The following is a 27,255-nucleotide window of genomic DNA, read 5'->3' as shown; positions in this document are numbered from 1 at the left end:
GAGGTGGGAGGGGCACACAGCAAGCCAGTCAACTTGTGTTTGTGGGACTTAGAGGACACGTTATGAAAGAACAAATAAAATACCCCGGGAAACTTTCTGCACTTGTTTTCATGAGCAAAGCTAGCATAAATAATAATCATCATCATCATCATCATCATCATCAAATTTATATAGCGCTAATTATATAAAATATTCATTCGCGCTTTACATTTTAAAATATAAAATATACATATTTATAAAAATTTAAAGTATAAAAAGTAGCATTGCAAAACAAAAAAATAGATGAAAGTAATAAACTTTATCACTGAATGTTATAGGCTTCTCTGAACAAATATAAAATGAAATAATTGTAATATTTGCTCTGGTCTTTCTTCATGCTTGTTTTCATTATCTCCCCTAGGCCTTCTTCTTCTTCACTCGACTCTGAAAAGGAAACTTTTAAAAAGGGTTACACTGACCGAGGCAATGTCGACTAGCGATTGTTCTGAAAAATTTCTTGAATGTTGCTACTACAAGCAAGTCATATGGTGTTTGTGGAGCTTAAAGGAAGCGCCATGAAAGAAGAAATATACTAAACCGTCAGACTTCCTCTGCTTGTGTCCATATCTGCTCAAGTCTTGATTCGCGCTTGTTTTCATTGTGAAGAGCAGCGTGGCAGGAAAGAATACAATTTATCAGACATTAAATGTAGTGTGTCGTTGAACTTACTTGCTTCAGGCCCAGATCCCGATGAACTTTGAAACTAAAATAAATTAAGGCGAAAAGCAACGTTAAGCCACCGTCCACACTACGCCGGAGAAAAATAAAAAACGGCGTTTTCACACCGAAAACGCATCAAATCTTTTCCGTCCACACCACGCCGGGGAAATTTAAAAACGCGACAATCACCTGTGGCAGAAAAGCTGAAGTGCACCCTTCAGGGTTGCGGTTAGTCATATTGATTATCAAGACGTGATTGTTTTTGAAAATCTACATTTTTAAAATGTTTTTCGTCCACACTAAAACGCAAACAATTTGCATGGTTTTCAAAGTTTCTGGTTTGAATAGCGTTTTTGAAAAGCTCTGTTTTGCCAACGGATTAGTGTGGACGGTAGGCCTAACCGCAGAAATAAAGCTGCATTTTCAAATTTTTCAGGCGTAGCTGTGGACGGGGCCTGGTACTATCTCTCCTCCCCTTAGACGTAAAGTGGGGCACGTTTGCTACCTTTGTCTCTCTTTAACGAATCTTTGTGACACATTTCTGGGTAAGCGCCAATTTTGTCGGTGATAAAGGGATAGATTGACAACTAACAAACGCTGGTAGATTCACTCAGTGACCAAAAATACCGTTTTGCTGAGCATCCCAATAGATCGAGTAAAGTCGTAAAAAATGTTGTATGAAATGTATTTAAATATAAACCGTAAGACCTCTCTCCTGCTTCTCCAGCGTTACATGGCTACCAGACTTATCGCAAAGAGTAGCCCACGGAGTTCCCGGTGTTGTGGTTTGGCCTTGTCTCACGGGTTGGTACTTCGCATAGGGTTAAACTCATTGCGTTGCGATGCATTTGTGGCAAGTTTCTCCCCACAAAAGATGTGCCAATCATTTTCACTGATTTTTGTTTTATTTGCCGGAACCATGGGTTAGCGTGATCCAGATTATTAGAAGGATATAACGTACCTCTTCCGTCACTGACATCCACCCTCTGTCGGCTTCTGGTAGACTGAATCCTGAAAAGGAAATTTTTAAAAAGGGTTACACTGACCGAGAGAATGTCAGCTGGCGATTGCCCTGAAAAATTTCTTGAATGTTGCTACAACAAGTTCGTCAACGTTTGTTTGTGGAACTTTAAGGGAGCGCCATGAAAGAACAAATCTACTTAATCGTCAGGCGAGTTCCTGTGATTGTTTTCATATCTGCTCTGGTCTTGCTTCATGCTTGTTTTCATTGTGAAGAGCAGCGTGTGCAGGAAGAATACAATTTATCAGACATTAAATGTTGTGTGTCGTGGAACTTACTTGCTTCAGACCCAGATCCCGATAAACTTTGAAACTAAAATAAATTAAGGTGAAAAGCAACGTTAATCCCCCGTCCACACTACACCAGGGAAAAATAAAAAACGGCGTTTTCACACCGAAGACGCATCAAATCTTTTCCGTCCACACCACGCCGGAGAAATTTGAAAACGCGACAATTAATCATCCGTAGCAGAAAAGCCGAAGTGCACCGTTGAGGGTTGCGGTTAGTCATATTGATTATCAAGACGTGATTGTTTTTGAAAATCTACATTTTAAAAATGTTCTTCGTTCACACTAAAACGCACACAATTTGCATGGTTTTCAAAGTTTCTGGTTTGAAGAGCGTTTTTGAAAAGCTCTGTTTTGCCAACGGATTAGTGTGGACGGTAGGCCTAACCGCAGAAATAAAGCTGCGTTTTCAAATTTTTCAGGCGTAGCTGTGGACGGGGCCTGGTACTATCTCTCCTCCCCTTAGACGTAAAGTGGGGCACGTTTGCTACCTTTGCCTCTCTTTAACGAATCTTTGTGACACATTTCTGGGTAAGCGCCAATTTTGTCGGCGATAAAGGGATAGATTGACAACTAACAAACACTGTTAGATTCACTCAGTGACCAAAATACCGTTTTGCTGAGCATCCCAAAAGATAAAGTAAAGTTGTAAAAAATGTTGTCTGAAATGTATTCAAATATAAACCGTAAGACCTCTCTCCTGCTTCTCCAGCGTTACATGGCTACCAGACTTATCGCAAAGAGTAGCCCACGGAGTTCCCGGTGTTGTGGTCCGGCCTTGTCTCACGGGTTGGTTTTTCACATAGGGTTAACCTCATTGCGTTGCATTGCATTTGTTGCAAGGTTCTCTCCACAAAAGATGTGCCAATCATTTTTACTGATTTTTGTTTTACTTGCCGGAACCATGGGTTAGCATGCTCCAGGTTATTAGAAGGGTATGAATTACCTCGTCCGAAATACTGTTTATCTCCCCGAAGTCCACTTCTTCTTTACTCGACTCTGAAAAGAAAGTTTTTAAAAAGGATTACACTGACCGGGGCAATGTCAACTAGCGATTGCTCTAATAAAATTCTTGAATGTTGCTACAACAAGCAAGTCAACGTGTGTTTGTGGAGCTTAAAGGAAGCGCCATGAAAGAACCAATATATCAAATCGTCAGACTTCCTGCGCTTGCTTTCATATCTGCTCTGGTCTTGCTTCATGCTTGTTTTCATTGTGAAGAGCAGCGTGGCAGGAAAGAATAAAATTTATCAGACATTAAATGTAGTGTGTCGTTGAACTTACTTGCTTCAGGCCCAGATCCCGATGAACTTTGAAACTAAAATAAATTAAGGCGAAAAGCAACGTTAAGCCACCGTCCACACTACGCCGGAGAAAAATAAAAAAACGGCGTTTTTACACCGAAAACGCATCAAATCTTTTCCGTCCACACCACGCCGGAGAAATTTGAAAACGCGACAATCATCCGTGGCAGAAAAGCTAGAGTGCGCCCTTCAGGGTTGCGGTTAGTCATACGATTATCAGGACGTGATTGTTTTTGAAAATCTACATTTTTAAAACGTTTTTCCTCCACACTAAAACGCAAAGAAGGCGCATGGTTCTCAAAGTTTCTGGTTTGAATAACGTTTTTTAAAAGCTGTGTTTTCCTGACGAATTAGTGTGGACAGTAGGCCTCACCGCAGAAATAAAGCTGCGTTTTCAAATTTTTCAGGCGTAGCTGTGGACGGGGCCTGGTACTATCTCTCTTCCCCTTAGACGTAAAGTGTGGCACATCTGCTATTTTTCTCTCTCATTAAAGAACCTTAATGGCACATTTCTGGGTAAGCGCCAATTTTGTCGGCGATAAAGGGATAGATTGTCGACTAACAAACGCTAGTAGGATCACTCAATTATCCTTTCACTTCTAAATACTATTTCGTTGAGCAGAAAAAAGATCGACCAAAATGTATCCGACATTTTCATGTTTCTGTTTGCCTAACACATAGTCTCACAGTAACGCCTTTAGTTTCTGCGGGGTCTAGAATTTCTTCGCAGTAAAGATAAATTTTCTCAGATTTATTTTTTTAGTTTATCAACAACGTGCAGAAATAACAAAGTTCCATTCAGGAAAAGCTAACTCAAGGGGTCAGGGTTTTAGAAAAAAAGGTAGTCACCAATACCATTGAGAATTAGAACTTATTCATTAACTATTTTGTTATGCATGAAACATCAGACTCCGTTCTAAATTGCCAGAAACGTGTTTCAAAACACTCCACCTTGACAGCTCACGTTTTAAGGTGCCCACTTTTTCCGTGTGCCACGCAACCTAACAAAAGTTCCCTAACTTCATGTAAGTGCCTTGAGGTATCAGAAGTACCTTACGAGGTAATAAAAATGCTGATGTACTGGCCTTTCACATTTCAAATGATTCAGATTAGGTACGGCTATTGAAACAGGCAACTCACCCCTGTAGCCATTCTCTCTGCTGTTCCTTGTTTGGGGATCAACGTTTTCCACAGCAGCCGATAGCCAATCTGCAAAGAGTTCAGGACAGATGCCTAAGTATACTTCACTTGACATTGTGATTTACTAATGAAATAAATTAATTACTACATAATTTGTCATCAGTGTAAATGACTTTTGCAACGCAAAAATAAATAACGTAGACAGATCTAGAAAAATATTAATGCGATGTTAGAGGGTAAAAACATGAAAGTATTTTTCGGACTTAGCATGGTCTTCGACGTGGCTTTGTTATTGCTTAAGCTCCCTATTGTTTTGCAACAGAACAGAACTCATTAGAAAGTCCTTTTCACGGTATCTGGCGACCTCTTGTTTTGGGGGCAAACACGGCAATACATTACAGTTAATGTATGGCAAAAGTGGAGAACCTAATATCTAACAACTCACCGAAAATTCGAAATCTGAAATATTTACGAATTAAAAACTAAGGTATCTAAAAACAATCAGGTAAAAGAATGTAATGACCCAATTTGAGGGAAGTAACCTCGCTAGAAAAGCCGAGGTCTTCATTTTTCCATTCATTTGCCGGTGAAACCGAGTCGTTAATTTCTGGGAAAATTTAGAGACATTTGCGTGAAAAATTAAAAGTGCATTTTCTCGCCTCGCAGCAAGTCTGTGTTCTTCAAATTTAATTAAAACAACCTTCTGCTGGTTATGTTGTCGTTGTAATTTATAGAATCTTTATAACGTCAATCACTCTCCTGTTATTGAGCATGGAGCTTTACACTTTTCCCATACATTTACTATAATTTTTGCCGTGTTTGCTCCCCTCCCCAAGCAAGATGGCGTTAAAAACCGTGAAAAGCTCTGTATCACTGCTCCGAAGGTTGCTCAAACTTCTCTCAGCCATGGATCAATACTATACTTTATAGATTCTAACATGGAAAGTTTCCACACACTTGTCACTGTAATGATTGTTGCTCAAATCGAGCTTCACAAAGAAAGTGGAAAGTCACGTATAACTACAAAAATAATAATTGTAAGATGAAAATAAAAACTGAAAGTAACGTTATACCAGAATATCCAAGGAATCGAAATTGCCGCGAGACCTGCACTAATCGCTGAGGAACTCTAATTTCACATTAGTCACACATTCTTCGAAACTCACAGAAAATAAAATTAAACAGAGTACTAGTTAGGTTGTTCACCGCGGCTAAGTTTTAATTACTGAAAAAGTAACGAAAAATCTTCAATTTATGAAGGAAGCTGAGTGAACTCTGATGAGCTCTTTGGCCTGCTAGACAGCGTCTGTATGTATATAAACGTAAGCCACCAAATCTAACAAACGTAAACCCTCCACGGCCGTATCCAGACTAAATTTTTTACAGAAGCAATATTTTAATGCTATCCTCTTACCGGAACTTGACATAAATAAATAAACAAATTCACAATTTTTTCCGAGGCAAGTGCCTTGATTCTTACTATTATATTCAAAACTATCAAGCCTCACTCAACAAGTCCAGTTTGTGGCAGAAAAGTACCACAAAAGAGTCATACGGCTCCACGAAATCGAGGAAAACAAGTCTAACACTGCTTCAAGTTTTCTCAAGTTTCTGGGTATGCATGCAATTTCTCTTTGGGGGAAATGTCAACTTGAGAGCTTTCTATTTTAGACTTGAACAATACTGATTTTGATTAAAGAATATCTAGCGAAGAAAGCTAAAAAGCAAAGAATTTTTCAACTTCAAAATTCCATTCTTTTTTCTGGCAGGGGGTGGGGGTGAAGGGTGAGGTTACATTTAGCTTGGCTATCAAGTACTTGTTGGTTCTAAAGTTCGTTTTCAAAGTCAATACACAGCTTTTTCAAGAAAGTTAGAAAACGAGCGGTTGTTTTTGTTGCCCCCCCCCCCGCCCCGGGGGGGAGGGGGGAGGAATCAAACGAGCCAAAAAAATGAATGATGCGAAAACTTCAAAAAAAAAAAAAAAATACAAAACCATTCAAGCATTGTCTGTTCAAGCTTTACTTTGACTTCACACTGTTTCAAAGCTTGCTTTTGCTGCAGACCGCCCGCTTACAGAGAAATTTATCCGTTTTTAAGTGCCTATGAAGAATTCAATTCGATGCTCATGAGATTGACTTATTTTTGTAGTTTCGAAACTGTTTCTAGATTAAAATCAAAATAACGAAGTATAAATTAATCAATGTTGACTTAGTTCATAATTCACTTCTCGGCTTGACTTGAAATGAATTGAAATGGAGGACGAAGTCAAATTTTCTTGCAGAATTCACCGCTTCGTCAGTGTGGCTGGAACAAATGTAAACATTTCAGAAAGAAATGTTAAACATCATCATATCTTGGCGGGCAGACTTTCGAAATCTGCAAGTCAATTAAGTCTTGCAAAAGCTAGAGCGAAGAATAATTTTCACAGCATATATAGTTTGACAAACTTTAGACCCAATGATAACTGCTGATGATTGCTATAAAATTCAAGACCCAAACTGATTAAATATTATTCGGGGCTTGGCTTATTCGTATTTGTTTTCAAGAGAATTAGAATCACTGTGGTGAAATATTTGGTTACTATTAATCTAGAGTTAACAGATCGCATATTAATGTAGCGAATGTTAGCGACAGCCAACTTTAGTATCGTTAAAGAAACGGGCCCGTATGAGGGAAGTTGACTGAACTCCGTTTCCTACATGTATGCTTTCGACAGAAAGACAGCTAGACAGTGCCCAAGAGTTCGTTAGGTCTCAACTTAAGCGGAAGTCCTTTCCTATACGCAGACAAGCAAACAAAGCTCTCGAGCAGTACACCATAAGACACTTCACCGACGTTTGAGTTGAATTGTCAGTACCGTTACGAGTTTCGGTAAAACGTTTCTAAAATCATGCGTTTAAGGGCTTATAAACCGACCCAAAAGCAAAAGTCTACAATGTCTACAAAATGGCTCCGATGTCCTCGCCAGGTCAGATACTAGTACCATAATATATGGAAACATGCGTCAGATCGCAGATCATTTCAGGTTTTTACATCTAACATGCCTGCGAAGCCATAAGTAAGTAAGTAAAAATTGGGTCACAACGGAGTACAGGTAGTAAGATTTTGCAGAAACCGTCTCCGATATGGCATAGTAAAAGGTTGCTGGAGACGACGAAACGGACATTTTTTCCGGAATTTGACTACCACTTAATGGTTTTTTCACTTACCCGTAAAATTCAGCTAATTGATTTCACCACCGTCAGAATGAATTTCCCTCTGTTGCTGTTTGCAAGGAGGACAACTTTTACCCTGGATAAATAAGCGAATGCCTCAAAACAGTGTAGGAATAGCTTCGGTAAGCAGCGATACTCGCAAGTTACGTCAGTGGACAAATTAAGACCTGGACAGCACGCACATGCGCAGTTTCCCATCAGGAAAAGTCACGCGATCAAACTCGTCACCAGGGATTCAAAACACGGACCAAACGTGGGCCTGGTCGCAGGCTCAGAATAATTTTGCCACAACTTCCCACGGGGCTCGTGATTTACGTATTCTTCTCGTGTACTTCCAACATCCCGCGTGGTTTTTCAGCCGATAAATTATAAAAACCTGTGGTCTATTGCTTAAGTATCTTAAAATACCTTTTTCCCAGCCGATATTTTGCTGGCGGGGAAACCCAGAAGTTACTCACAGTCAATATCTAAACCTCAACCGGAATTTGGGTAATTTAATTTCAGTTAGTTTGTGTGGGTACTTACTGGCTCGTTAATTTCTTAGGATTATGTTAGTACCTCCCATACACGTGCTTCCCTCTCCCAGAACTCGGAAAATGCGTAGATACGGTCCTTGAGCCACACCCATCTGGCCATTTTCGCTCCCTGTCCACTGAAGTCTTGTATATGACCGTAGATGGCTCTGAGGCCACACCCATCCACCCATTCCCCTCATCTTCCCCACTGAAGATGTAGATAAGGCCCTGCAACCACACCTCCAAATGTGTTTAGTAGGTGTAAATTAGGGTGGTGTATCTGCTAGCTGGCGAAGTTTTACACTAAAATTTGCTGGGAAGTAAAAGTTGATTCATCTCAACCAGAATAAAAAACAAAGAGAAACTATTGCTCTAGGGGCAGCTAAGTGCAGTTTTAGCCAATTCACATATAACTTGAGACAAGAATCAGGGGAGGGTTTGACCAGTAAATGTTTATGTCAATCCAGAGTATTTTTTGCGTTCACGACTATACTACGTTTTCATTGTTCTTTAACGCCCTGTGGGGTTTCAAATAAGCTGAAAACGATAATAAAATAGAAAATAGAAACCGTGGTAAAACCTTAACTGTTTACTCCTCATTTACAAATTAGCCATTTTACAGATTTTACTTGCTTAGAGCGAGCGAAAGTTTACGTAAGTAGTGACAACATTTGCACGGGCATCCATCGAATTGTAATGCACGCCTTCACACCAAGCAGCATGTTTACATATCAATATTTGAAAAATGTAGAAGTTTGTATGGAGTTTAGGACTGTGACTTTCTGCCGGTAAAAAATGGCAAAATCGCAACTGAATAAGGTTCACAAAACAATATCTGGTGTTTCTCTCTATCGCTACGTTGCGTTTCTTGTTAAATTGAGCGAGTTTTAGCAATGATTATGTTCTATTGTGTATTGTAGAGAACCAAGGTAGGAAAATGCACCAGGTTTCAGTGTCTTACAGTCGTTCGACTTGCTTTCAGTTAGAAATTGCTCGCATTTTAACACAAAATCGACAACCACTCCCATTCTACTTCGTTCCCCTCATGGTCCAAGAATTAAACAACTTTTTGTAACATGAAACTGCTCATACCTTGTTTTCTCATGGCATAAACAGCTTCACAAATAAAGCACCATTTTTGAAATTGCAGCCATTACAAACAAAACTAGTGAGACAATCTCAGACAGTGCAGAGTGCAATTGATAGCTCTGGCACGGTAGTCCCATAAGTACTCACCCCTGCTCGGTTCACTTCCGGTTTATATCTTCCTTGGTAGTCTGCTAGGGCTTTTCCCCCTAGCAGTGTGTATTTTTCAAGATTGTAATTTCATTCAAGGTCCAAAAATTACGCACAGTAACTATTGGTGTTTTACGTTGATTTTCGTTTCTGTTAAATTCAACAGTACGTTGAAGCAGCAAACGTGACAATTTAGCTCTTCACACCAACTTTGTAACTTGATACTTTTGTTTTCCTCGCAAAGGTATATAATTTAAAACCCTTGTTTTCTCCAAAACACACGGAAGATCCTGATGTGCTTGTTTTTTTGGAGATAAACGAAAGAAAGTTAAATATCTGATGCAGTAATGAAGAAACGGAAGAGAAACGATTTTGTTTTACTGAAAAAGCAAATTTTTTTATCATCCGATGAACAAGAACTAATTTAATCATCAGATAGTCATGAAATACCACTTTCTTTTTCTGTTGCCACCTTTGTTGTTAACAATAAAACAATTCAAAATTAATACACAGCGCTACTTGATCGATCAGTGAACGAGTCTCCTCAAAGATTGTTCTTTCATTTAGGTGCCACGGAGTCTGCAGCAATAGCGGTTTTTCTTGCTTATAAACATCGACGTTATTCTTAGACATGCTCACTTTAGTGGCTGGCAAAAAGCCGGCTTCGTTTTGTTTTCATGGCTGCCATGTGCGATTCCGAGTACGGAAAAAGTCTCGATCCTGTTGCAAGATCGCGATATCATTTAATTAAGCTACAACAAAGGAACAAGTAGCCTTCCCGACCCATATAATTTGAAAGGATGAACAAATGATCCCAGTTCTTGGCGAGATTTAACATTTGGGGATCTGTACGGCCGTCGATAAAACCAGGAACATGGAACATTCCGGAACATCCCGGAACATTCTGGAACATCCCGGAACATCGAATAATTATCATAATTACGCGAAAAATATGCAAAATAAAATTTTAAAAATTAAATCAAACAAAAATAAACTGGTATCAGCTCCGAAAATAGAAAAAAACAAAAACATAAAAAAAGGAAAAAAGAAAGAAAAATGAAAGTGACTGCAATGAGTGAAGGCTCCTCCTCTTTCCCGCCAATTGTGTCACGTCGCTTTTCAGCACTCTGTTTTCCAACACAAACATGGACGATTCTGACGATGAATGCCAGGTAATTCATTGCGTCTTCTTTTTTGATCCCTGATTTCTTCAACATCTGAGGTGTTTGTCTGAGCATCATACAGTTGCTTGTTAAGTCAGTATTCATAGTTTTGTTCCTATTTCATCTTCACGTTGCTATTTATCATTCCCAGTTTTCGCGCCGCTCCGCTAGGAACGCCTGGCACCATGACCCACTAAGTGCAGACTCGGCCTTTCCGGAAGACCGAGTAACAAGCAAGTTATTATTAATAAACTAGTGGTAATCAAAGATTTATAGAGCAGCGCGTTCACGCGCGGTTTTCGCATGTCTGGTTTACTTTGGTGGTGTTCGAATGGCTCGATAGAAAACTAAGTTTGATTGAATGTCAGATAACGATCTGCACGTGAAGTTGAACAACCGATGAATAGATCATAGCCTGCGGTAAAAGTATTTTTAATTAATTGAGTATTAACTTGTACCGGACAAACATTTTCCATGAGATACATTTGAACTGTTGGCGACACCTAGAATTCAATTTCAGATCGCCAACGCTTGTAACGAATATTTCTAGAGACAATACAGTTTTGACCAGCTACCCCGCAAGACAGCGCGCGCGTCGCCAAATGTTGTTAGATTTTGTGTTTGTATTTGTTTACACTGTCATCAGAGGTCAAGCAGTCCGAACTAGTTTAGACAAGAAACTCGACACCGAAGAGTTTCTATCTCTATCCCATGGAGAAACTATTTCTTCGTGAGAAATCGTGTATACGCATATCTTTGTATTGACGTAATGAATTGAATAAAGAAATCACACTCGTGTACCCATACTATTAGGTCTAATTAAGGAGTTCGAACGCCACCACCTTAGTTTTCTGTGGGTATTATGCTCATTACTACCTTTGTCCCACGCTCGTGTCATGTTCATTAATTCACCTTCACATTTCATTACCGAGCTTAAAATTTACCATCTTTATTAACTTATCACTGCTCGCGATGAATTCGATAGCGTTGATCCTAGCAGTATGCAGGACGCCTATCATATATGAGCTCAGTTAAATGACCCTGCTCTCCATGAGTTCTCGTAGCTCAGTGGATAGAGCGCCCGCCCGGTGTTCGGGAGGTCATGGGTTCGATTCCTGTCGGGGACTCAGAATTTTTCTTTGTCCCACGCTCGTGTCATGTCGATTAATTCACCTTCACAATAGTATGCTTTGTTTGAAAACCAGCGCATTTTGAATTTCAGAGTTACGGCTGTGCGTGACACAAAGCTAGAATCGCATTAGTCGAAAAATGCATATCTGTCTCATGATTTTGTAGCTTTTTTAGAAGTTAGACCATTAGGAAAAGTGCTTATGTAACTGTTTGTTTGTTCGGTACAGATTATCAGTCGCTCAGATAGCAAAAGTAAGTTCCAGGTGTTTGCACTATTTTCCGGCCGCCATATTGGTGCACCACAGAGTTGCACCAACATGGCTTTTCCATACTGGGCTCTGTGAATTTCAGATCACAATTTCTTCACTTTATCCACTGAATGGTTTTCGATTTATTTTTTTATTGCGTGACAGCAGGAGCCATAATCGGGGACGGAGACCGTAAGTCTTGGGATCCGCGCGCACCTATGATATGGGACAATTTTTCTATTTTTAGAACAAATTGCGCCATCCTGACGTCATATATCCGCGCGGATCCACGCACATGTCGGGGGCTCTCGCGTGGATGTTGTCAGGTTGCGTGATCAAATGGTGAGAGTTGAGAGACTTTGAGAGATTATCTTGCTTATTTTTCACAGCGATGGCAGGGAATAAGGCAGGGAATACGAACCAGGGCGCTTATATGTAGTTTTATGCTCTAAGCTAACGGAAAAGGTAGGTTTCTTAGGGTCGAAAACAAGACTTCAATCTCCCGCTGGGAATGAATAATAAGATCTGCTCGCGCTAGTTGTAAGCTTACGCGTATGTTTTTGCGTTTGTTCTGACTTAAGAATATAGCAAAAAAACACTCTACTCTGGTATCGAGTTAATTTGTGAGTTTCTCAGACAATGGTTAATCATAACCAAAACCTGTTTTGATGGTTTCTTATTGTTTCTGCTTGTTTGGTGAGTGTGCAAAAGTTTTTGAAAGGACAGTCTGACGCGTACAATTAGCTCATTTGCATAGTGCAGCTCGTGCACTTTCAAGTCCGAGTCGGTGTTTTCAATTGTCAACAAATCTTGACAAAGATTTCTTTCGTTATCTTTTGTGCTGAGATGCTGCAACAAATTTCACGAACGCAAAAAAGGCTACTAACATTAGGTGTGTTTCTTCAGCATAAACGTAGTGAAGTTTTACAATGCGAAAATGAAAATAGACAAGGAGTTTTGATAACTCGATCAACAAAATCGAAATCGAAGAAAGCGTCATTGTAACTTTGCTGATTATTTCTGCTTAATTCGCATATTTTCAGCTTAGCTTTTAATATGTTCTCAAACATTTATCAATCTTAAACATATTTAAAAACTATAGAGTTATTGTTTGAGTTCGATGTACGCTTTCACACGAAAGTGCGGCGGAAGTACAATTTGTCATGTTTACTGACTGTACAAAACAATCATCAGCGGGCGCTCTCATTCATCGACAACAGAGAATTTACTGGATTTTTACACGAATAAAACTGAGCAGTATCTACGGACGTAAAGTTGTTGGGTCTTGGTGAAAAATCAAGCGTTGCTTACAATTCAGGCGAAACTCAAACTAGCAATTATTTTGTTTTACTTTTCGGTCGCGATAGACTGGCAAATTCCTCGCAAGCTTGTGGCAAGAGGAGTAGGAAACTATGAAGTCCTGAAGCTCTGCTATATCTAAATATATCCAGCTAGTTTTTTTGCTGTGTAATGGAAAAGCTGTTAATCTTCAACATATGTGAAATTTAAAGTGGAGTAATGTGCAGCTCATGTAAAAGAAGCATCCGTCGGAACACAACTTGGTCAGCGATATATATCTATAGTAAGCTTAAAGCGGATCATACCTAAATTCGACACTGTCTTACTTCACTCAAACTGGAGCAGCTTACGACGAAAATACTTAAGCAAAATTCCAACAGACGTAAACGCGTTGAGTTGTGGGCCAAAAACATGAAAAATTTCGGGAGTTTCGGACGCCATTCCCCCCGCGCGACATCCGCAAAAATCCTCGCAGCATGTACGCGCGTGTGCTGCAGGCGATGGCGCAATTTGTTCTAAAAATAGAATTTTTGTCCCATATCATGGGGACAACCCCAATACTAGAAATGGCGCGCGCTTACGGTCTCCATCCCCGATTATGGCTCCTGGTGACAGTGAAAACGATCTCTTGTTTAGATCTGTTCAGTGTGCTCATTAGTCTCAGAACGTGCTCAAGCCAAATATGCAACGTCAGCGTTCAATTTTAAATAAAAACACGAAAAAATTAGTCGTCGTCGTTGGCGTTCCCCAAAATACGCATACCGTAGTCATTCCACGATGTCAGTTGTGCAGAGGACGGCAAAGAAATGTACAAAGATTTATAACGCTCGTGCGCCTCAGTGTTCCCCGAAAACGAAGCCGAGGGAAACATATATTGAGGTCGAGGGGAAACAAAACTCACTGTTTTTATATGCCCCTCAACTCAAAAATTAAAAAAAAAATTTAAAAAAAACATATTTGCTTGACGTAAGCAAATTTTCCGCGGTTTTAAGATACACAACCTTATCACGTGCGAATCGAAAGTTCAAGTTGTTGTTTCCCTAGGGTAAAGGTAAGTCTGCATACGAGCCAAGGGGCCCATCAGGTCCGAGCTTATCCCGGTTTTTGTAGCATGAAGCTTACTTTTTTGGTCTTCGCCTATAACAAGTCAACATTCAGCTTTTCCACTCACCGAAGTTTCAGCCTCTGAAGTGCCCGCTATCCTGAAGAAATTCGTCTCGACAGAAGCGACTTCGGAGGATGCCATTTTAAAACTGTCTTAGCCAGGTTTTGTTTATGTGACGTCATTCTGTCCGACTCGAAATTGGCGGGAAGGAGAAAAACCTGCAACTGACTTGGCATCCTTCACAAGGTCAGCAAAATCTATTTTTTCCAAGCGATTATCTACCTCACTATATTCATTTTGGAGTTTGGAACATGTTTGGCTCAAAATAATGGTTCAAGAGCAACCATAACCCAGAGTGCCATTTGGACAAAATCTCTTGGACGGAATGACGTCACGAAAACGCGGTCTGGCTGCTGAGTACTGTTCAAAATGGCGACAACGATGTTCGAATTTCGGGCTTGTTTGGAGACGAATTTCATATAGAAAACCTTCACTTTTGAGGCTGAAACTTCTGTGAGTGGCTAAGCGTAGTGCAAGATTTTTTATTAGCATTGACAAAAAATATACGTTTTTTGGAGTGACCTTCTCCTTTACCCTCAGTACTAAATTCGCCTGTACCCATTTATACACTTGGGTGAGGAGAGGAACTGTGAGAGTAAAGTGTCTTGCCGAAGAACACAACGCAATGTCCCCAGCCAGGGCTCGAGCCCGGACCGCTTGATTCGGAGGCTAGCGCACTAACCATGAGGCCATCGCATGTCCACATATGTGCCCTAGGGAGTTAGTGATTTTGGCTTATCCTGGGAACTTAGTGCGTTTTGACCTACGACACGTGACACGTTCTCCTCCAATGGGAAAATGTATCTGAGTTGGGAGGTGTGACAATCATCTTTGTTATACCTCAGTCCCAACTCAAATACGTTTTCTCATTGGAGGGGAACGTGCCACGTTTCATCTGTCAAAACTCACTAACTCCTTAGGGCGGAGAACTACTTTGGGAAATATAATTTACTGTCTCCTTGGGGCCAGTCATTAAGTGCTTAATCGCAAATTGTAAAAGTATTGTTGACGACTTGCTGCTATAATTAACAGGCACACTATGGGTCCATAGAAGGCTTAATGGTCTGCCACAAGTTCAATTAATGGAAGCCTTGTCTCAATCGAAGAAAACTGACTAACACGGTGTATAAGTTATAAATGCAGGAGCGGATCCAGGATTTTTCAAAGCGGGGGAGTGGAGGGGGGGGGTTGCTGTTACCCTGGGGTTGCAGAATCAATAGCCATATTCCCAAACGGTTACAATTTGAGAATTAGAACATAATTAAAAACCGTTTCACTAGAAATACCAGCAATGCCGTAAAGAAGTAATTACGAGGTACCTGTACAGAGAGTTTGCATTTTAGTTCTGCCATAATAATTACTGTTTTGCTTCTCCAAAAGAGGGGTGGCTCCACACGCCCCCCCCCCCCCGGTAATCCGCCCCTGAAATTTAAGTCTAGTTTATTAAAATGTCATGACATAGTGAGTGTGTTGCCAACTGTTTCTTGCCTCCTACGCACCTACGCGGAAGCTCTTTGGGCTCATCACGCAATCTTCCTCCCGCAAGAAGAAGATTGCGTGACGAGCCCAAAGAGCGCCTGTGTAGGGCGCCAACTGTTTCTTAGTTATGATAGTTACAATACATTCTGATAACCAACACAGACTAATAAAAAGAAACTTAGGAAAGCAAACAAACAAAATTGTGGGATAACATTCAATCTTAAAATGTTATTTTACTAACCTATACGATTGAACAAACCACTAGCTATTCAGCTTTTAAACGGCTAACACATCAACTTATTAAAGTTTGCTTTGTAAACATTTCGACATATACAACGGTAACATAGCTTGGTTCTTCGAGCTTAACGCTTTTAAAAGATACATCATTTACATCAGTCTCTTACAATACATTCTAATAACCAACACAGTATTGAAGGAAGACAAAACAAAACAAAACAAAACAAAAACAAACACAAACTTAGGAAAGCAAACAAGCAAAACTGTAGGATAACATAAAATCTTAAAATTTTATTTTCCTGACGTATACGATTGAACAAACCACTAACTAATCAGCTTTTAAACGGCTAACACATCGAATTATTAAAGTTTGCTTTGCAAACATGTTGATATAAACAACGGTAACAGTGCTTAGTTCTTGGAACTCAACGCTTTTAAAAGATACATCATTTACATCAGTCTCAGACTGAGTAGTTAGGCACTTACAACAGTGCTACAACACCTTTGAATGGCCATTTTCAACCTACATTACATTTTCGTGAACATCTGTTATTGAGTATAAAAGTTGTGTCATATTCTATACATGTCTCTATCCTGGGGCGGATCTAGGGGATGGGTTTGGGGATCAAACCCCCAAAATAAAAAAAAAAACAAATGAGACATAATAACATGCTGGCTTGTCCTCAGAATGCTGGAAATCCCATTTCTGAGGACCTAGACTTTAAAAATTTTCCGAGGGAGAATGCCTTCCCACAGCCCAGTCCCTATCTCAAAACCCTTCTCTAAAATCCTGTATCCGTCCCAGCTATCCAAATTTAATTCGCTGTTCACTGTACATTTTCGTTATTCATTACAACAAATATAAATGAATAAACTCGTTTCTTTGTTTTGGATTTTAACTATACCTTACAGGTGTGCTACCCCTCCATGTAAGATATCAAATGATACTACTAATACTAACACTAACACTAACACTAACACTTATACTAATAATGAAAGTCTGCCATTTAAACACTAACCGGGCATGTGTCCACTAATTTTAGAAAGTCGATGATCGCATGAGCTTGTGACTTAGTATTCTAGGATCTCATGATATTTTTATTTTCATGAAAATTTTAGTCTACGATAGTGGAATTGTGTGGAGATTTGTAAATAGGTTTTCTGAGGAGATTTTGCAGTTTTCAGAAGAGTGTCGTAAAACCAAAACCATTGAAAGTAATCACTCTGGCCAATCACAAACAACACAGACAGTCCGGTAAGCCAATCAAACCTCAGAGTAATTACATGTAGCTGACCCAAAGGGCGGGAAAACATGTGCAAGTGAATCGCAATTGACTGTGGTCTTACTTGATTGGATGAAAAAGTGGCACAAGTTTTTTTTAAAAGGCAATTATTGTGTAGCGTAGTAATGCAAAATTACTGTACTTTTCGACACTCAAATGAAAACTGCTCTAGATGGATGAGCTAATAAGTAAAAAGTGTTTTGTTGTGGAGCTTAGGTGCCCCACACCATAGTACATGCACCTGCATAGGGTGGGGTCAAGCAAGTGATCAACATGGCTGCACATTCACTTTTCACATACTATGTTGTAAAAGCAACAATATTGTATCCAGTTACACTGTTATTTTGCAAGTACATCTGTTGACACATTTGACATGGCAACTCAGGTCTTGTTCTTAGATGTAAACCAATTAATTTCTTGCTCGGTTTTGTCAATGTCATGTTTGGAGGCATGGAGGCGGTATTGGATTTCATGAGCTCTGTTGAAGTGCTCTAGAGCTTCTTCTGTTGAACCCAGGGCTCCAAGAGCACAGCCCACACCATAGTAAGCTCTGGCAGTGTCCAAATGTTCATCACCTGAGATACAAAATAACCATAGAGGAAATGATTAGACTTTTGAAAGCTCCACATGTACAAAGTATCTAAGGTAAAATCGTCAAAGTGCAGAACGACCCCAAAGGCAACAAAAAAAAACAAAAACAAAAAAAAATAAGATACATTGTAGCAAAAAAATAATGAAGGAAATGTATAAAGAAGTTAGTCATAGAGGCGGTGAAAAGAAAACTCAGACGGCACATTTGTTGCAGCTAATTTTTGACCGCGTCTATATGTATTCCCTTTTCTACTTAAGTTAAATGTTTTGTTTTTTCAATTTATCCCTGGTCAATAATAATTAAAAAAAAAAAATTAACCGACTAGCAGAGAATGATAGGGGCTGCACTCCTATCCTTACCCCTATGTACAGGGGGGAAGGTGGTACTGACTGCCACCTCATACCATTATAGATGAGGTAGGATAGAGGAGGGCTCCCTTAACTGTAATTATAATGTACATGCATGCACTTGCCCCTCAATGGTGCAGTTCCAGGAAATATTCATACCCACACCATATGGAAGGTCATTGGATATTCTGAGGAAAGTGTTAAGGTGATGGGGAAGCTCCCAAGCAGGGGGGAAGGAGTTGGGGGAAAGGGGGGGGGGGGTTGGAGGAATTTCAAACCAAAAAAAAAATGCCATAGTAGGAGAATGGGACAAAACAAGGAAAAAATTGGTCCAATGACAGAAGAGATTAACATTTAAGGAAGGCCACAGAAGATAACATGAGCGAGGTGCAGTGGCCTCATGTTTAGTGCACTTGTCTCCGGATGGAGCGTTCTGGGTTTGAGCCCTGGCCAGGGACATTGCATTGTGTTCTTGGGCAAGACACTCTACTCTCACAGTGCCTCTCTCCACCCAGGTGTATATAAATGGGTACCAGTGAACTTAATGCTGGGGGTAACCCTGCGATGGACTAGCATCCCATCCAGAGGGGGAATAGAAATACTCCTAGTCGCTTCATGCTACAGAAACCAGGATACATGTAAGCTCCAGCCTGATGGGGCAAATTTAGCTTGTATGAAGACTACACCTTACAGAATACAACAGGCAACCTTATAATAGAGAAAGGAACACTCAGCAGTACAATATGAATGGTGAAAAAAGTGGGTTCCCATGTGGGATAATTGTCTTGATCTTTGCCCCTGCCTTTTAAAACCCTATATTATAACCACATAGGGGCGTTAACATACTGTTAAGTGCTGAATGAGTCTGCCCCCATAGTGCCAGTTGCCAGATGAGCTTAAACAAATTGAATTCTTAGGTCAGAAGAGCGAAAGGACAGGCACTATAAAAAGTAATAGTGCCTCATGCTAAACATATTTACTTACCTAACAGGGATTTCCTCATGGCAAGGGACTCTTCCTTGAAGGCTACAGCATGTTTGGGATCACCAACCTTCTGATAAGCATCTCCAATGTAATGCAGCAATGATGCAGTGAAGGGGTGCGTGCCAAGAAGCTCTCGATATCTGACCAGGCAGAGGTTTGTCCAGATGTTCACAGCAGCTTTGTATTTTCCACTAGTAAACATTGCCACTGTTGCAATGGGAATAAGACAATTAATATTTTAATATAGAAATGAAAAAACTGAAAAAGTTTCTCAAACAAGAGTCAATTCCAGCAGTGCCCAAACAACTTCCCCTCCCCCCCCCCCCCCACCCTCCCGGCAATTGCAGGGTATTTGCATTGCAGTACACAAATAAGTGTATCATTCAATTGTAACTGGCTGATGTCACAATATCCGTTAAGCTTAAATATGACTTTTTCTTTAAAAAAGCCCTGAATATCTCAACAACCCTAAATCTCTACTGGGTTTGACCACTTACACTAAATAATTCCCTTCTCTGACTCCTAAACAAAAATTCCTAGTATGACACCATTTTATGACCTCCCATTTACACTATTTAAGGCGGACATCTGCCATTATGTATATCAAAATATCCTCCATTTGGCGCGGAAATATGCTCAGATATTTGTCTGTGGACATTATTTGTTCCAAGATGTGAACAGTTTCCCAAGAGCGTTGCTTGAGGAACTGTGAGCTTTGAGGAACAGATAATGTCCAAGGACAAATATGCGAGCATACTTTCGTGCCAAATGGAGGCTATTATGTTTATTATCCTTCAGATGTTTTCGCAACTTGTGCAGTTTTGAAAATTGGGGAATATCACTTGGATATTCCCCAGCTTTAGCTGAGGTATATTCCGTCACATGATGTGTTTTGACCAATTGTGCGTGAGCAAAATATTTGAGGGATTATAATAAAGGATGATGTGTCTAGCACAGAACAGTGTGTCAGTTGGAGTGTCACTTGCCAAATACTCCAGATCACAAACACACAAAGCACATTTTAAACCGGACCAGTACTGTATGTAAATAAAACTGGCTTTAAACCGGCTTGTACTGTTTGTAAATTTATCATAATTATGACTCACACCAGTTTCTGCATAGGAGTATGCATTTCTGGTTAAATTTTGTCCGCATTTTATTACATAGTACTTTAACAAAGACACAAGGGGAAACAACAAAGAACTTGTGGGCAGTTATAACCATAATTATAGTACTTACTTGCCAGGTCACAAAAGCCACCAGCCAAAAGCATACGCTCCATTTTTCCAGATCCTTCACAGCGCACCAACCTCTTACGCATTCCAATGCCTTGTGCTATAAGCGAGATTCCTTTCTTTCTGTCTCCAGCGACAAAACAACAAAGACCCAGTTTACACTTGCAATGACCCTTGCATTCTGAGTCACAATTCACAAGACGGGTCTGGAGATCATGTGCCTCTTGAAGGCTCTTTTTGGCATCGGTGCGATAGGCATCCTTGTAACCATAGTAACATAGCTGCTTGAATCCAATGGAAACAAGACACTCGCTGTACAGGGTCTTGTCAGGCATTCCTTCTGCCACTCGCAAACACTGAGAATACAAAGACATGAACTCATCCAGTTTCATGACCTTTGCCAAGAAGTTGACAGCTTCAGTGGAGACCTGAAGCCCATAATGTCTCAAATCATCATCTTCTATTGATGCCAAAATGGCATGAGAAATGTTTGTCTTTCTGTCATGATACTCGTCAATGACAGTCTTGCAGTCTGTGCTGATGAAGTCATCATTGAGTCGCTGTAGCAGTGAAAGGTAATGTTTTGAAAAACGTCTGATTGCTGTATTGTACCCTGTGCAAGACTCCTCTCTTGAACACCTACAAAAGGCTTGCACCAGAGGATGTAAACTATAGTACTGGTTATTCTGGTCTTCATCTAGTTGAACAAGTGAATGTTGTTCAAGATCATCAAGTACAAGCTGAAAGTTGAGGTAATCTTCATTAGGAAACAATACATCTTTCGCTTCTTCTTTAGTGAACGATGTAGGAAACGATGCCAGATAAGCAAGATATTCCTTCATGTCAGGGCCTAAACTGTTGTAAAAGACTCTAAGAAGAGAATGCAGTTCTTGAATTTTTGCATTCTTAGCTTTGAGGAAACTGTGAGGGCAGTTTTGAAGCTTCATGTGGAGATCAACTGGATCAATTGTTTTCTTTTTTAAAAATGACCCAGTTATTGTTAACAGCAGAGGAACTCCACGACAGGCCTTGGCAAATACCCGTGCCCAATGGTCTGAAATATCGTGCAAGTGATTCTTGAGATAAGCTGAGGAATCCTTGCCAGTTAACGGCTTTAGGGGAATATGTTTGGTGCCAAAGCGGAAGAGTTCCAATTTTGACACTGCATTCCTACTTGTGATGAGTGTGACAACATTTAATGCATGTTGACCAATTTCCTCTAGAAAATCCTCAAAGTTTGACCCCTCTCCTATTTGAAGGTCTTCGGCATTGTCCAAAATAAGCACAGTCTGATGCTGAAGGGAACTTAGATGGCTTGTCAGCTGCAAGACTGGCTTTTCCTCTGCATAAATGCCGAAAAATTTCTTCAGCATGTGTTCTGCTGCAAGGTTTAGCCTTCGCACATCCCTGAGTGAAAAATACAGCACATCTTTTCCTTCATCCAACATGCTGTATCCTACGTTTGTGGCCACTGCCGTCTTGCCGAACCCAGGTGGAGCAACTATGGTTATAAGGCAAGTGCTATCGTCTCCTTCAGTTGCCAATGACTGTGTGATTTGTTCACAAACATCCATTCTTCCGACAAATTTAGGGACCTTTCTTGGGAGACCAACAGATTTTGGTCTCCATTCATTGCTTTTTCCTGCAGGTTCTTTTCCTGTAAATAAGAGTGAATACTAATTTAAATTACATGATTAAAATATTTTAAATTACAAATATGCAAATCATAAAGTGATACTTGAATGATACTTATAATTTTGGTATTTTTACGCCAAAATTGACAATAGCTTTCCAATACATCAGTTACATGTGAATTTGGTCACCATCAAGTAGGCAATCAGCATGCATTCCATAAGAAGATAATCTCTATATTTCATTTCTCCTTCATTATTGACCCTCCACCATATGATCAGGGACCAGGTGCAAACATCTGAACTACCTACCCATGTACATTTACACCCGCTTTCAGTGTCATGTGCATAGCAACTATCTTTCGACATGCCATCTTTCGACATGCTATGTAACCTGGCCTACGTCAAAATGTAAGCACAACTGACTTCTTTATGGTCGAACTCGACTTTTAGTCATGGAAGATGGACTTATTTGACATCAAACTAAGGCTAGGAGTATCAAGAAGTCATTGTGTGAGAGATAAATCAACTGTTTTGAATGTTTACATCTTTCACATGTCAACTGAGCAGTACCGGCCCAACTCTACCGGAAGTTACTATTGAGAGCCAATCGACTACACTAAAATCGTTTGAATTATCCTGTAAATCGGGAGTCCACAACCTTCTTCATTCATTTGACGTCAGTAATTATCATATACTTGTCATTTGTTTTGCTAATAACCGGAAAAATTGCCAGTTTCACAGGTAAATGGTCTTTCAGCCATTTACATAGCACGTCGAAAGATGGAATGTCGAGAGATGGTCGAAAGATGTCGCCTATGCACATAACACTGAAAGCAGGTATAAGACAACTGTTGCTGATTGATAAAGTGATGATAACAAAAGTCTCAGAGACTGAAGCAGTTCAATATAACTTTTTATAAAAATGCTTAATTTGATCAGATACCCTGGCCAGCTCTCCAAGCCCCCAACTTATTGTAAGCCCTGTTAGTGAAATGTGGCCAATCTGTCACCTTAATCAAATCACTTCTGGTTATTAGCCCTCCACCATTCAAATTTCCCTTGTTCAGTGACTAACTTCCTCACAGAACATAGCTCTTGAGACAGAAGTGGGCAAGAATAATGTTAACAAGAAGAGTGCCGATCAAAATCTATAGAACAGATTACTTATCACAGCTTTCGAATTGTTTAACTGATTTCCAACAATATTTTAGCCCTCCCCACCCCTCTTTATCCTAATTCCCAACCCACCCACCACGTTTCCTCTGGATATCAACTTTTGAGGTTACTTCAAACCTTCGCGGGGCTACTTTGGTCGAATTTTTTTTTTGTCAAGAAAATTAAAGTTCGTCATTTAAGGTACCATTTCCCGAAAAAATGTAAGTAAAATATTAAAACGCGCACAAGCTATTGAGAAAAAGAGATTTTTTTAAATAAAAGTTAATAAACCGTCAAGGTGTCATGATCCTTTAAGCCATTGTCTCCCCAGCGACCTTTTCACGGCAAATAGCTTCATCCGGGAGATCCTATTTCAATCCATTAGCATTTTTTGTTTACACTCAACTGTGGTCACGCGTTCGAGACCAAATCCTTTCGTTGACATGAAACGCTCCAGAACGGAGAAAAGTCCGTGGATAAAAAGCAAAACAAAGCCAGGACCAAAAAAGAAGAAGACCAATGAATTTCATCTAGATAGAAAAAAAAAAAAAACTTACTTAAGAGATCTCATGTCCGTAACGCGTGCCTCCTTGAACCCGGGCTGCGGCACTCGCTCCTGGGTTTGTTTTTGTTTTGGCAAAGTACGTCACTTTCCTTTCGTTTTGCCCATAGTTGACCATGGCTAAAACGTGTGTGCCTGGAACGTGACTGTGACCTTATCACTTTCCCGCGAAGCTCAAGTTTGCATACTGTGAACGCTAGGGGCTCTGTTATTTCATTGGCTCGCGGCTTTTCAAGTTGACACATTCCTCTGTGAAGGCATGATCTGTTTATAAATCTTTAGAAGGCGAAAATTCGCACTCGTTTTTCGAGAGAATCACTTCTCTTTAAATGAATTAATAGGGTATGCCGATTTGACGGTTTTCCATGAAATTTGGTCAGAACATTCACTGTCAGATAGATATGGAACAAAAACGTGTCGGCGAATTCCTTTATTTTAAATACTTTCCTCGTGGCGGCCTTGAACACAACAGGTTAGGCGAATTTTTCGATAGTCGAACTTGACAGATCGATAAAAAGATAACCAATAGAAATAAAAGAAAATGCTGACACATTTGGCATGTGCTAAAACCCAGATGGTGGACTCTGGACGATAGACGATAGACGATGGACGATGGACGATGGACGATGGACGATGGACGATGGACGATGGACGATATCTCTGACAGTCATTTATTTCTCTCAGACAAAGTATAAAATTGTCACACAATCTTTTGCTTTTGTCACACGATGTTAAAACATTGAACAGTGAAAATTCGAGGACAAAGTTGTGATCGCGAATTGTTCGTCGCGCAATTTCACACATTCCTTCTTTTATCACACGATGTCACCATGGAATTTTGAAATAGTGCACAGCGAAAATTCGTGTCCACCCCGCTCCCCAGCAAGAAAAAAAAAAAAAACTTATTTTGATTGGACAAATTTTGACCGCGGATTTTTTGTCACGCAATGTCAGTTATTCATTTATTAAATTCTGACAACAAAGTATAAATTTGTCACACAATCTTTTTCTTTTGTCCCACAATCGATTGCTTTTTCACATGAATTATTCCAGACTGCACGCAGAAATGACGCAGGAGAATCGTAGCCCATATGGCAAGCACATGATATGATTTTCCATGAGTTGTCATGGGGTGGGGGAGGGGAATAAGCAGCCTCACCTTAGTTATTAAGCTGTTTTGGTCAAGCTTTCCACAAGCGGTCTGCCAGGATTATCGGTGCTTCCCATTACCATTTTCCCCTTCCTTTCCTTATGTGTTTCAATTTCATTTTCGCCAGCTCTGAAAGTTTTCATTGCAAGTATTTCAAAACTCCATGATGACATTGCGTGACAAAAGCAAAAGATTGTGTGGAAAATTTATTCATGTTTATGTACTTTGGCTGAGAGAAATAAATGAATGCGTGACATTGCGTGACGAAAAATCCGCGATCAGAACTTCGTGATAATTTGTTCAGTCCAAATAAGTTATATTTTTGCTCCGGGGAGGGGAGGGGGGAGGGCACGAATTTTCGCTGTTCAATAGTTTAACATCGACAAATAAATGAATGTCAGAGATATTGTCCATCGTCCATCGTCCATCGTCCATCGTCCATCGTCTATCGTCCAGGATCTACCGTCTGGGTTTTAGCACATGCCGACCCGTTTTTGGAGATTGATGCTTTGTGATTAACACTGCACAGTTATTTTGCATGAACGATCGCATTTGATACCCGATTAATTCGCTGGAACGTAAGTCGGTTATTTTGGAGTTGACGGCCTCTGTCGCCTTTGGAAAACAAAATCCAAAACAAAACATAATTTTATCGTATTCTACATTTTATAACCTTTCTATTGATATATAGTTTGTGGGGGTTCCCTTCAAAACAGCGCGCGTACGAATTTTTTTCTAGAGGACACCCGCGAAGGTTTGAAGTAACCTTAATCCCTAAGGTATATTATCTTCAAAAGTTGTACAGGCCAGAGCATGTAACCGACATTTCATGGCACTTTATTTTGCCCTGTTTTATACAAGCAAAGGGAATCTTTGGAAAGACGTGATAAGCAGACATATTTTCGGCCGATCATCAAAGATACGCTCTAGCTACAACTTCGCGTATCTTGATTTAGGGATTAAGATTATGGTTTTCTTATGGAATGGTTCGGCCGAAATGGCGCTTGAAATTTTCCATCAATTTGTTAAACTCCGTTCAAGTTTTCGTTTACACCACGGATAACAATTTTGCGAGAAAGAATCCAGCGTATTCCACTAAAACCATTATGCGTACAAGAACGGGAATTAATTCACTGAGCTTAGATTTTTGCAGATGAAGCTTTGTTATTGTATTTCGCTAGATAATGCTACATTTGCCATTAATTGAACCTCTTTTAACACTAGACTTAATGAATAATAAGCGAATGTAGGCGTTTTTGTCACCTCTCTGATTACAGGTAGGCGGTGAATGATCAAAACATTCCCGAGCCGCGTACGCAAAGGTCGTTGAACAGTCATCAATATGCGTTGACTTACTCTTGATCTACAAATCAAAAATGTTCTCTCCTACCTGACAATTCCGACTGAATATCATTCACTAAGAAATCCGTACCAGAGCCGTGAAGCGCTTGCAAAAACACTGGGAACGCCTGGGAACCTCTCCGTGGCAGTAAATCCACGAGATGCAACGCTTGGTACTGAGTTGTAGTTTGTGCGAGTATTTCTTCGCGGTCATTCTCGTCCAAAATACCTCCAGAAAAGAGTTCTTCGGTTATTCTCCTTACATTGATATTTCTTGAGATCCTTAACCGCAACTTCTGTAAGACTTTCCTGTGTGATTCTTCCATGATTCGCTCTTCACTGACTAATTAAACAACGATGTGATTTCAGGCCTTTTATTATTGGCATTCAACCAACTTGTACAGTGGAAAGAAGTGTCGAATTCCCGGTAATCGCGGAAGTTGTTCCTTGAAGCTTTTACTATTGCGTCTGCGTAACCGGAAACTGTTCCATATAAGTCGCGTCGGGTACGCATAGGCGTGGCGGGAAAGTCCCGTAATCAATTGTACCTTTTACTCGTTTTGAATAAAGAAAAAAAAATAAAAATAAACGATCCCCTAGGAAAATTAGCCCAATTCTTTTTTATTAAGATAGTTTAACTACCGCTTTCTGCGATTTATTTATTTATTTATTTATTTATTTTACTGTTATGATTCAGTTTCAGGTGGCTCCTGAGCTCCCGTTATTTATTTATTTGTTTATTTATTTGTTTATTTATTTATTTATTTATTTATTTATTCTTGCGAACTTTATTTTTGATTGTCAGCTATTATTCGTTTACGATTGGAATTGCT

The 27,255-nt window shown here is 39.9% G+C and overlaps 2 protein-coding genes across 2 annotated transcripts in view; both read right to left on the bottom strand.

Moving 5' to 3' along the window:
- LOC145481300 (uncharacterized) overlaps positions 1 to 4,615 on the bottom strand; it is a 172,621-nt gene extending 168,006 nt beyond the window's left edge. Inside the window, exon 1 of the mRNA XM_081459765.1 lies at positions 4,452 to 4,615. Within this exon, the coding sequence (XP_081315891.1) occupies positions 4,452 to 4,463 (12 nt within the window). The 5' untranslated portion in view covers positions 4,464 to 4,615. The remainder of the gene's footprint in view (positions 1 to 4,451) is intronic.
- Positions 4,616 to 17,561: 12,946 nt separating this feature from the next.
- Positions 17,562 to 26,750, bottom strand: LOC145462718 (apoptotic protease-activating factor 1-like). The gene is made up of 4 exons (XM_081446312.1): positions 26,472 to 26,750; positions 20,585 to 22,237; positions 19,346 to 19,552; positions 17,562 to 17,997 (listed from the first exon to the last, which is right to left on the bottom strand). Exons 1-4 carry the CDS (start codon positions 26,746 to 26,748, stop codon positions 17,804 to 17,806), a joined length of 2,331 nt encoding a protein of 776 aa, XP_081302438.1. The 5' UTR covers positions 26,749 to 26,750; the 3' UTR covers positions 17,562 to 17,803.
- Between the last annotated feature and the right edge of the window lie 505 nt (positions 26,751 to 27,255).

This window comes from Orbicella franksi, chromosome 1 (assembly GCF_964199315.1).
Source record: "Orbicella franksi chromosome 1, jaOrbFran1.1, whole genome shotgun sequence".
Taxonomy (NCBI): Eukaryota; Metazoa; Cnidaria; class Anthozoa; order Scleractinia; family Merulinidae; genus Orbicella; species Orbicella franksi.
Note: the sequence above shows the minus strand (reverse complement) of the source record. Positions and strands in the feature narration are given on the sequence as shown.